Genomic DNA, 13,178 nt, shown 5'->3' on the forward strand with positions numbered 1-13,178 from the left:
GACAAAAAAAAAAAGAGTCAACAAAGCGATAAAAACATTAATCGGAAATCTAACTACTAGTAGTAAGATGATTAACATGAAATTGATCAAAGTTCAAAGTAATAAACATGTAAAAAATTTTAAGATATATATGCACAAAAGGATAAACACACAAGGCATTTATCAAAGAAGAGGATTGAGGCACAGGGATTTGATCGTGCTCCAACATGTGAACTACATGTCATCTTCATTTACAATTCGTTTCAAAATAGTTCTTATCATTTTCATAAGGAAATTACATATGATACTTTGTCATGGAGAAACATGTGCATTTAAAGTTTAATTCTTTTGATACTTTGTCATGAAGATGGGGAATTAATATTGTGGCTTTGGCTAAATGATACTCCACCCATGGGTGAAAATTTGAGAAAGGTATATAAGATCCTATGTAATCTCATCTCATCTCCACCTTCACCTTCATTTTCTTCTTAATCTTTATCTTCACCATCTTCAACTTCATCAACATTACTAACATCATCACTACCACTTTCACTAGGCCACTCTTGCTAATTACTAAAGTCTCCCTGCCCTTTTCGCACACTCTCATCAAGGAATATTTCTATTATGTCTTTAGGTAATAAACTTTATATATATATATAAATAAACCTTTTTTATTATTCAAAAAAGATACAACAGGACAACCTTATCAAAAAACAATAATTTTACAACTTAAGAAATATAGTACATACACACATACATTTCAGCATAGTTCATGAAACATCTTATAGCAGAGAAACGACATTCGATATGCAATGCTCAATATCCAACTTATCCATGGAACATCTTTCTCTACAAATACACTCATGTCAAATTTATTCATAGAAAAACCTTCAAGAACTTAATTTAAAAAAAAAAAAATCAAATCTGCTAAACCAACACGCAGTCTTGCCTATAATTTAAAAGCAACACGCATTTGCTCCAGTATGAATACAAGAACAACACTTATTCACAAACAACATTTATTACGCATCTTGAGAAGCATTCACGTTTCCTGTAGGTATACAGGGAAACTTTATTCACGAACACTGCACTTAAACACAGAAAAAACCCTCTATTTGTTCATAGTTGTAGTCATGTCGCTATCAATTCCTTCTTTGAGTCCCCTGATTCCCTGCAACTTGAATATGTTTAAAAGTTAGAGATGGAACAATGTAAATATGTTGATGAGTGCAACTAGTGAAATGCCAACTTTGAGAAGTAAGAGATTCATAACCTTTAAACTAGATTTAGTAAGGCATGAAAAGAACTGACTAAATATTTTGATAGTCTGAACTAGTCTTAAAATTCTAGTTCTGACTAGTGTCCATGCTTTATCAACCTTTTATGTCTTAACTTTCCTTTCCTTTCAATCTTTAAGAATAAACTTGTAATGTTATCATTTATTTTAAGATCCAAGCCTTAGAAAGATGGACACTTATAAATCCAAGAAGGAAAATAAGTTCACTAAGATTCCTTGTCTTCTCTGTTGGCATGCTTAATAAAAAGAAGAAAACATGTTTTCAGTGGTACTTACCATAAGCAAACGCAACGACAATACGTTTCTTTCAGCTGAAACAATCTCCTGAACCATTATTGACAAAAAATGAGGTGATTAGAGATGATCGACACTTATTGGGGAAAAAATATATTTTTAATTAACATTTCATATTTCTTCATTTAAGTAAAATGCAAAAACAGAGAAAAGTTATTAGATGATGAAGGCCTTCACACTAATCAGTTAGTAGAAGTTGTTAGCATAGGCCAATTCCATTTCTCAGAGGAATAGATAATGAAATAATGTACTTACTTACAAGTGAAGGGAATTTGTCACCAAACTAACTCAGGATGCCTCCTCTCCTACTTTTGCATGATCAGAGCTTTTGTATAACCTTTATAAGGGAGATTTTCATCTATCACCACACTAACTTCCGAAGATATTATATCACAACGACGAAAAAGTTTGGTGCGGAAGCATTTGTCAAACCTCACTATTTTCAAGCATGGGAAATTCAAAGTGGAACTCCCCGTGTAAAACCTTTCAATTTTGTCTAATGAAATAAGAGTCAAATTCTCAAGCTTCATGAATATCATTTTATTTTCATATTTATGTTCACCTTTACCTTTGGGCTTATCTTCATCTTCCTCTTTGGCCACTATTTCTTTCAGTGATTCACATTCTTTAACAATGATCTCTTTGAGGTTCACTAACTTCTTGGCGACTGAAGATGTGAATAAATACTGCAATCGGGGACATCCTTGTACAACCACCTTTTTCAGAAAAGAGAAAGACATTCTAGAAGTAGAATGCACTCCAATTGTTTCAACACAAGGGCATCGGCAGACATTTAATTGGTGAACCTTCTCGCAGATTGTGTTTAACCATGATGAGTTTTGTGTCTGGATGGATCGGATGGTAGATACATTGGATAGTGTCAATATTCTTAAAAGCATCCCATCCTCACCCTTTTTGGGGCTTTGAGTAAGGAAAATCTCCCTTCTATTGCAATTGTATATAATCATTTCTATTAAATTAGGTGCTTTATGGAGTATTTCATTGAGCACTATAGGCATCTCACTCACATCACCGTCCAAGGCCACCTTCATTTCAATCACAAATTTTAAGACGCCAATAAATTCTTTAGACCCAAGGCTTGATCTTAATGCCAGAATATGTTTCCAATCAAGTTTCAATTCTCTCAGGTTTGAAATGACCTAATTAACAATTAAAGCAAAATCAAAGTCAATAGAAATTAAGGTTTGTAATAATTGACAAAAAAAAAGAAGGAAAAAACTCGACAGTGTTGATTCTTTGATGCACACTTACCTCTAGACTTGAAATAAGAGGCTTTTTGTTAACTGAAGTACTCTCACCCATGGAATGTGCACTTTGAAATAACTCCAATTTGTCACACTTCACCACAGATATTTTATTTAAGGCTGGGCATTCCAAAGTGAATGTTCGAGCATAAAAGCAAGTGAGTTGTGGCAAGGAAAAAAGATCCAACTTCTCCAAACAAGGGAGCACAAGCTTTTTTTCTGTGTCTTCTTCTTTCTCTACAATTTCATGGAACTTAGCACAATTTTGTATTTGAAGGCTTTTTAGACTTTTTAGATTTTTTGCCAGGGAAGCAGGAAATAAAGTTTGCAGCTTTGCACAGTCACTAACAACAATCTCTCGTAGATTTCGAAAGATGAGAATTTTGTTTGTGTCCTTTTTCCACACATGCTTCAACTTTGATAGCCCATTTAAAGTCAATATCTTCAACTGGGATTCTATTTCCTTAATCTGAGTATCGTCATTTATATCAAAAATTGCCTCTACTTGGTCACTATCTCGTATTTCTAACTCTTTTAAGTTCTTTAAAAGAGCAAGAATAGAAGAGGGAATTGCATATAATAGAGTGCAGTACTGCAGCTTCAAAGTTTCCAAATTGGCCAACCATTTGTTTTCCATACTAGTTTTACAATATAGTTGTGACAGTATCTCAAGATTATGAGAATGATACTCCTTGTCCACAGCTTCAAAAAACTCCTGTAAATATCACAATACGTTTATCATCAGATGTACCTATAAAACATCTTTTCAAAACAATGGTTCTTGTTTTATATTCTTTAAATTCATTCAAACAAAGGTCGTAATTAATTGATTCAGAATCAGAAGTTGTTACCTGTTGCAAGAACACCTTTTCTACCGAAGAGTTAAGATCACGGTAGAAGACCAAGTCATCACTTGAGACGTTTGAAGCTTGAATTCCTTTAAAAGAAGAATTTAGGTGTATGTCTCCTCTAGAGAAAAACTTCATCTTGGGGCACACCCATATGTCCACATGCATCAAGGAGGGTAACTGCAAAGTGTTATTGCCTGAATAAAAACATGTCAAGCTTGATAAAAGATTTAGATCTATGCGCTCTAGCCGCTGTAATTTGATCTCTTTTAAAATGTCATTCTCATCTTTCAAGACTATTGCTTCCATTGACTCACAGTCTTTGACTTCTATATACTCAAGGTTCACTAACTTATTCACTGCTGATAATGTGAATAAATACTTCAATTCTTGACACCTGTCTATGTATAATTTTTTCACATACGTGAAAGACACTGATGGAGTAGAAGGCACTAATGTTTTCAAATCAGGACAATCGACAACATGTAATTGTTGGAGCTTTTCACTGTTACAAATCACCTTTAACCATGGTGAGTGCTCCGACCCAATGGACTGCAGTTTTGACACACTATTCAGTTTCAATGTTTCTAACTGTGTAAGCACCCTTTCAACAATTTCTGGGATTTGAGTTTGGAATACCTCGAGGCAATTGCAATAGTTTATACTCATTTTTGTTAAATTGGGCATGTTCTGGAGTATTTGAATGTCAGGTCTTTCATTCTCATCAACATTAAAGAACTTAAAATAATTTAAATATTTGAGGTTGTGCTTAGATTTTTCCAACTTCTTCCTTAACACCAATATGTGTTTCCAGTCAAGTATCAGTACCTCAAGGTTGCAAATGCCCTAGTGAAGAAAGAAAATCAAATAAAAAAGTCAGGACCGTGTATTAAAAGGTGAAACGTAAAAATACAAATAAGAGAGAGAGAGAGAGAGAGAGAGAGAGAGAGAGAGAGATTTGTTACCTTTAGATCAGAGAAAATGGGTTGTCTGTCAGCACTTTCAAATAGCTCCAACTCTGGGCAACTCCACACAAATAATTCATTTAATGCAGAGCATTCTAAACCGAATGGTTCTGGGTAGAAGTAAATGAGCTTTGGCAAATTGTCAAGACATAGTTTACTTAAGCAAGGGAGCACAAACACCACCTTTGATGTGTCATCTTCCGTTCTAACAATTTCGTGTAATCTATGACAACGTACTATTTGAAGTTCGTCGAGCTTTTTAAGATTTTTTGCCAAGGACAAAGGAAACACAGTTTGCAGGTTGTGACATTTACTGATATTAACTAGCTTCAAATTTTGAAAGCTCTCGGTTCCTTTACCGTTTATTCCCCACACATCCTTAAGATTTGGTAGCTTTTGTAAAGTTAATTTCTGCAAGTGGAATGTTGATCCAATACCCTTTTCACCATTCATCTCAAAAATTACCTCCACATTGTTGCAACCTCGCACTTGCAGTTCTTTTAAGCTCCTCAAATAAGGAAGAATATTAGATGGAATTGCACATGCTTGAATTACACAATTCTCAAGTTTCAAAATTTTCAAACTATAAAACCAACTATTTTGCTTTTGCTGACCAACTCTTCGTTGCCAAGTTTCTTGAAGTTCTTGATGTTCGGCAAAGCTCATCTCTTCCATGCCTTCAAAAAATTGCTGTGAATATATATTGTGTCAGTTCAATGTATAATGACATATTCCACTCAGACAATCACTTTTCAAAATTTACCGTTTTTAGGTCTTAGATTCTGTAAAAAGATAACTGAAGCAAAAAACATAATTATTTTTCTCATTACCCTCAAATTCTCACATTTTTTAAGTAATTTCATTGTTTGAAGTGAACTTTTAAAAATAACAAAATAGAAAAGAAAATTTTAGTCAAGAAAACATACATAATTACATACCTTTTCCTCGAATATTTTTTGTATCGTAGCATTTATATCTCCTTCCCAGCAGAATCGTTTGTTGTCTTTTCCGTGTACAACATGTACATTTTGTAAAATTGGTGAGCTGGTGACTCTTTCAGAAAATTTAGCCATATTATAACATGCACTCACTACTAATTTCTCCAATGATGGAAATTCAAAGTCACAATCAGAGAAACAAAAACTATTGAGTTTGTTCAGTGAAACAAGCTCTAGGGCTTTCAATTGTTGAAAAATAACTCTGTCAGATTTTTCTCCATCCTTTCTGACTATTTCCATCAAGGATTCACATTTCACTACCTTCATGGTGTTAAGCTGAACCAAACTTTTTGCAGTAGATGCTGACATTAGACTTTGCAATCCATCACAATTGACCACTTCTAGATTTGTCAAGCGAGTAAAAGATACAGAGGAAGGTGCTATGGTAATCATACGTGGACAGTTCTTTAAAATCAATAACTCTAACCTTTCAAGAATTATGTCTTGTTCAAATCCTATCTCTTCGAGATTCGGCAAGTCTATCAACATCAAGCTTTTCAGATTTGGAACTACTCCCAAGTTTTCAATTTCAGTATCTTCCTTTGGAGGCACTATCTTTTCAAAGAAACAATTATTCAATGATAGACTTTTCAAATTAGGATTTCTATATAGGAAAGAATATAAAATCTCAGAATCTATTAATCTAGACAAGGAAAGCTCTTCTAAGTTGTCCCTTTGATGGTTCCTTTTATCCATTGGATCGTTTGATGACTTTGCATACCGAGAATCAATTTTCATGGACTTCAAGTTATTGATTACCTATAATTGATAAACATGTAAAGAAAAGGGTGAGTGTATTTATATAAATGTACATATATTTAAATAAAAGTGAAAGATTATGTTTCCAGTGTTGTTTGAAGAGTTGAGTGGCTTAGTACTAGTACCTCTTCAGGAAAGAATACATGTACATGATTTCCTTGTCCATGCTGGGTTCCTTCGTTGAATGGTTCCAGATTGTTACAAAGTTCAATAGACAACTCTTTCAATGGACATGATAACTCATAAGTTTTTGGATAGAAGCTCGTTAGTTTTGGCAGTTCTGAAAATTTGATGGTGCTTAGTTTAGGAAAGTTAAATCTGGCCGTGTTGGTGGCTTCCCTTTCGGCAACAATTTTATTCAATCCATAGCAACCACAAACCACAAGAGATTCAAGATTATCAAGACTATTGGCTACATAAAATGGAAATATATATTCCAAGCTGTCACAATCTTTAGCCAATATCCTCTTCAGATTGTTAAACTTAGGAATCCCTACTTGGTCTTTATTATTCATTTTCCATACATGCTTCAAATTGGGGAGTGTTTCTAAATGAACATCTTGCAAGTTATTAGCTACATCCCCAACTTTCTCACATATATTAAATATTGCTTCCATGGACCTGCAATTTGTAACTCTCAAGTTGCATAGACTCCCAAATATTCTCTCCATTGCATTTACAAGTTTGTGACACTCTTCAATGATTAGAGTGTCTAGTTCGCTAAAGGAGTCTGAAGGAAGTTTCGGATTCCATATCGTACTTAGACTCTTCATGCTCTGAAGTTTCATATTCTTCAATTTTGGAAAGATGCTGTCCTGTTTTGGTACACAATATTCATAAGTTAATCGAAATTATATGTCAAATAGAGTAACCAAATCAATTAGTAGAAAAAGAAAAAAAAAAGTGCATTTGTTATATTAAACAATAAAATTCTGAAAATTTGAAATGGACTAATATAAGATCTATAGATCTACAAACAAGCAACAATAATTATTGTACTATCTGAAAATATGATTTTGGGTTAGAATTTCAAATCATATAATTTCATCTAATCAAACTAATCTTCTTACCATAATATCCTTCTCTCTATCTTGTTCAAGGAAGAAGATGCTTTTCATCTTCCCACATTCACTTACATAAAGGCTTTGAAGATTCACCAAACACTTGGCCATTGTAGATGACATCAAATATTTTAATTTCCCACAACCATTAACGTCCAAATGTGTTAAATTTTCAAAAGATAATGCTTTTGAAGATTGGTCGACACTCCATATTATGTCAATCTGGATCGAGGACAACTCTAGTCTTTGTAATTTTGGAACTCCAACCTGCAAAGGGACACACGTGATTAGTGTCTAGAAAAACTAAGTTGATTATGACTTTCTAAAAATGTGGAATAATAAGTTTCAGTTCAAAAAGATAAAGAAATTTAGAGGATAACTTTAAGCGCACCTTTTCATGGAAGACTTTTCTTTCCTTTACTTCTTTGGAAGGAATGACATCAAACCCAATGAACTCAGATAAAGATTGTAGCTTTAAATAGCGTAATTCAGGAAGCGTAAGAAGCTCAGTATTTTCAGGGTTGATGATAATTTCCTTCAAAGAGCTACATTCAGAAACTTCAATTGTTTCAAGAACTTTCAAAAGTCCAATCACGGAAATTGAGAATACATACTTCAGTTCACCACAGAGATTGATCTTGATCACTTTCAATTTACCAAAGGAGGGTTCTGAAAGTTGACAGGAGCATAATTCACCCATCTTGAGATTATAGAGACATAATGACTCCAATTTTGGAAAAGCTTTCTTAGGGTGTTGCGTGTCCTTTGGATTGATGAGAGATTGAATGGTAGAATTATTTACAATCCACAAATGTTTAAGATATGGAAATCCTTTTAAATTCAATCTATAAAAGAGGTCGTGGACAATATTATGGGCTTCACGGACACTAGTGTGCTTTTCATGGACAATATTAAGTTCTAGAAACAAATTTTCAACTCCTTCAAACAACATTTTGATCCCCTTTAAAGAATGAATTTCACATCCATTTTTCAATTGTACTGCTAAAAATTTCAATGTTTCATATTTCTCTGGCATCTGGAAACCGGTATCTGAAAATGAACTCAAATCTCCAATAACAATCTTGTAATTATCTAACTTGTCAAAAAACAAATTCTTTGGCAAATACGAAACATTTGGGATTTGAATGTCTAGAGTTGTCAATTGATTCAAATGTTTCAAATCAGAAAGAAGAGCTATTTGACTTTGACGTGTTTGTTCTTCATCCTCCCATTGAATCAAGGTATTTCTCATATACAACTCCTCTAGACTTACCAAGCTAGATACGACACCATGCGGAATATTTTTAAGTTTAGAGCAATTACTTATGTCAAATATTTGTAGCCTTTTTAACTCATTCAACTCATATGGCAGACTTTTGATATCAGATCCTGAAAAACTAAGAACTCTTAACCTTTTCATCTCTCCTACGATGGATAATTCTTCATCAAGCATGCAACATTGCTCCAAAGAAAGCATTCTAAGTTTATGCAAGGATGAAATTGAAGAATCAATGAGGGGCAATTGAATACCAATCAATATCAACACTCTAAGTTCTTTCACTCCTTTGAAGAAGTTTTTGGGTATTTTCAGATGTGGAATATTATTGACAATTTGAAGGACTCTAAGTCTTGGGTAATTTAACCTCCCAGGAAAATCATCAACAAAGTCACAATGATGTAAGGAAAGTGCAACATACCTTTGAAGTTTATCTGGCCATTCATCTACCTTTCCCTTTGTCATTGTAAACAAATGGTTTTCCTTATATGCTATGGACAAAGCTTCTCTACGAACAGTATCTGGCATGGTAAAATGGTCACTTGAATAACTATCAGACAATAGACCTGACTCTTTTAACTTTGCAACCAACTTATATACTTTGTCTCTGGTTTCCCTTACTGTGTTGATTCCTTGAAGAAAACCAAAACCAATACAATATTTCACCAAGTCCATAATCAATGCATCATGACCCATGCAAGCACAAAGCAAGAATGGGTACTTGAGTTCCTCATCTTCTAAAAGTTCATTACTCAACTTTGTAGAAAATTCAGGTACTGCAGTTAAGTTTTGAGATTCAAGTTTTCGATTAGTTTGATCCCATACAAAAAGGCTCTTATTTTTCAATGCCCTTGCAGTGGTAACTATAGTCATTGGCAACCCTTTACACTTGCTGGCAATTTGAGCTGCTAATTTGTCATATTCAGAATTCTTATCACTTATTCCTGCCTTTTTCTTGAACAACATCTCTGCTTCCTCCTCCTTTAAGACATCCACGGGGAAAATACTCTCTTCTTTCCCTTCCATTTGACTTAACAACACTTGTTTGATTTCAGAAATCATCAAAATCTTGCACCCTTTGTACTGAGGAACAATATTTTCTGCTTTCGCTCGACCAAAAGCATCAACGTGGGATTTTCCTTCATTGACATTCTTCAAACCGCCACCATGGGATTCTTCTTTCTTCACATTCTTAGAACCATCAACACCGTGTGACCTTCCTTTTTTGAAACTCGCCGAACCAACGAAGACGGGGGATTTTCCATCATTGACATTCTTCAAGCTATAAACATTAGGGGATTTTCCTTGGACATTTGCTACACCATCTTCTTTCTCTAATTCACATGGAATCCCCAACAGGTCTAAGTTCACTTCTTCCCAAAGATCGTCTAGGATTATGAGCGTGCTCTCATTCTCATTATTCAATATCTGGTGTATCCTAGCAGCTCTTGCAATGTCACTTTCCTCCTCCAATACAACCCCCAACATATCAGCAATTTGTCCTTGGATTTTTCTTATATCAGGGTTTTTTGTGACACTTGCCATGGTCACCACTTCAAACATCTTATCTTTCAAAGCTTTTTTCACAACTTCTTTCACTAAAGTGGTCTTGCCAACACCACTCAATCCATGAAGACCAATCATTCTAACACCTGGCTTTTGGAATTCATCAGTAATCTTTTTCATAGTGTCATTCCTTGATGAATAACTTTCATAACCAACGTTAGAAAAAAAGGCTGCCATGGAAGGTGGGCCAGGCCAATAAGATAAACTGTCAAACTTTGCATCTTGCAGTAACCCATATGCCTGCTTTGCGATATCTTTTGCTTTTCTACTTCGACGATACCTTATACCTGGCTTCGGAAGGTAACCACTATCAAAAAATTCAAACAGTGCACATTTATGGCATATTTCATCCTCGTGGAAGACCCTATATTCGAGAATGAGTTTATCCACTCTCTCCATCCATTCTTTGACTTCAACTCGAATTCTTCTTCCATGTCGACGTTCTTCCTCGTCCACTCTATGCTGAATATCATCTCTCTTGTTCTTGAGCTTCTCAACAACATCTTTTACTTCATCAACTCTAGCCTTGTACAAGTCCAATTGAATCAATTGCTTCTTTAGCCACTCCTTTGCTTTTTCAGGTGACAATGTCAAGAAATGAAAACACGATATTAAAGCAGCCATCCCATGTCAACTAGATCTTTTCTGCATGCATACAAGTAAATCATAGAGTAATATTAGTTATGAGAGGGTATAGTTGAAGGTAACTAATTAATAATATTAGATGAGAGATTATGTTTTGTAAATTCTAGTTTATGTCCATGTTCTTTTATCATTTTTACCTTTATAAAAATAATTTATTTTATTAATTTAGTAATTTATAAATATTACTCACCATAAGTATTAGAAAAATTATTAATATTATAATAATTAATAGAATATAATTATTTTTATGTATATGCATTATATAAATTTAATAATATTTTTTTATTTTAAAAATTATGATAATAATAATGATAAATTTCTTAATTAATTTTTTTATTATAGTAGAAAAAATGAACAAACATCCACATGGCTAGACAAATTCTCTCATCCTAAGAGATGACAATCAGATGAGGTAGGTACGAGGTTGACCGTCTCATCCTCGTTCCAATATAAAAATCCATCCTCATCACAATGGAAAATGGGTATACCTAGATCCGTCTTCATACCCACCTCTTTACTATTTCAAATATTATATTAATTATTTCTTTTACAAAAATAAGTCACAGCAAATAAAACAAGATTTTATAAAATAGTCATTATCTTTTCTCTATTTTCAAATATCAAGAAACAAATTACATCGGAAATTATAATGGTATAAATATCAAATAAGAATTGGATAAAGCGAAAATGATCAAATTTATGTCCTATAAGTAAGTTACGAAATTAATGATTAAATTGAAGTTAATATAAGTTTTTAAAATTAGCTAATAAATTAAAGTTGTGTTGGTAATTTAAAACGATGACAAGATGAATGCAGGACAAATATGGAGATGTAGTAAATATGTACATATTAATCGTCGTATGCATACCAAATTTAAATAAATAGGGCATTATCTATACCCATACCCGTATAGAGTCATCGTAGAGATTCCTCATCAAAACTAAGGTGGTTTCGGATAATACATGTGGTGATGGGTAAACGATAAACTAAATGAAGGAATGAAGGCGAAAGATATAGGCAAGAACATATAGTATTTTACATACAATAGTGTTTGTTATTCATATGTTGATTGGACATTATCTCTTTTAGATAGAAGATCTACATTTGGGTATTGTGTCTCTATTAGTGGTAACTTGATCTCGTGGAAAAGTAAGAAATAGAGTGTTATGGCAAGATTCAGTGCAGAAGTAAAATATAGAGTTATGGCCCCAACTCCTTGTGAACTTGTTTGGCTCAAAAAATTGTTTAGAGAGTTGCAATTTGGAGATGTCACTCAAATGACATTTGTGTGACAATCATGTTGCTCTTCATATTAGCTCTAATCTTGTCTTTCATGAGAGGACCAAATACATTTAGATTGATTGTCATTTCATTCGGGAAAAGATTATGTTTGGAGACATCAAGACTTGGCACATATGATTTGTATGCTCCAGTTTGAGGAGGAGTGTTAGATATTGTTTAGATATTGTTTGATATTGTTAGATATTGTTGATCACAATACCAAACAATATTTTCTATTTACTCTATTTATTTTCAGTTACTCTATTTAGTTGTACCTATCTCTATTATAAATAGATTACCCTATGTGTGGTTTATATACAAGGGAGATTAATCTTAAACGCTATTTTCTCTATTCTCAACACTTATCAATATAAAAACCAAAACTCATCTATTGTTCCATTGTCAACACTTATAAATAATAGGATCAAATTTTTGATCCAAATTCATTTTTTTAGCAGAACTAGTTTGATTTTTTTTATAATATAGATCCAAATATTTGGATCAAGTTCAAAATCCAGAATTCACTTTTTATAAAAGAAATTTAAAACTAATTTTCTAAAACTTGTCCTTAGGGTTGACGTGGTCGAATTTGACAGAATTTTGGTTAGGGCCAACTTGACCAAATTTTAACATTGGACCAACTTGGTTGACTTTCGATCGTTGGCAACTTAGCCAAATTTTGGTCGAGGCCTACCAAATTTTGGTCGGGGTTAACTTGGTTGAGTTCAACTGAATTTTGGCTAGGGTTGACTTGCCCAAATTCAAACGAATTTCGGTCAGGGCCGACTCGGTCGAATGTGTCTGAATTTAGGTCAGGATGGACTTGGTAAAATTTGGCCGAATATGACTGTCAACATTTTGGCCGGGATTCATTTGACTGAATTCGACCAAATTTCGGTCGGTCTCGACTTTACCTAATACCGCCAAATTTAGGCCAATGCCA

At 33.7% G+C, this 13,178-nt stretch overlaps 1 protein-coding gene across 1 annotated transcript; it reads right to left on the reverse strand.

The window, feature by feature from the left end:
- Positions 1-909: 909 nt before the first annotated feature.
- LOC114165560 (uncharacterized) lies at positions 910-11,087 on the reverse strand. The gene is given in 8 exon segments (XM_085668212.1): positions 910-2,730; positions 2,843-3,550; positions 3,552-4,529; positions 4,649-5,338; positions 5,587-6,405; positions 6,531-7,220; positions 7,476-7,733; positions 7,858-11,087. Coding segments are annotated over 8 exon segments (8,073 nt in total). The 5' UTR covers positions 10,933-11,087; the 3' UTR covers positions 910-1,875.
- Between the last annotated feature and the right edge of the window lie 2,091 nt (positions 11,088-13,178).

Source organism: Vigna unguiculata, chromosome 10, assembly GCF_037176805.1.
Source record: "Vigna unguiculata cultivar grain cowpea cultivar isolate G323 ecotype 2 chromosome 10, ASM3717680v1, whole genome shotgun sequence".
NCBI lineage: Eukaryota > Viridiplantae > Streptophyta > Magnoliopsida > Fabales > Fabaceae > Vigna > Vigna unguiculata.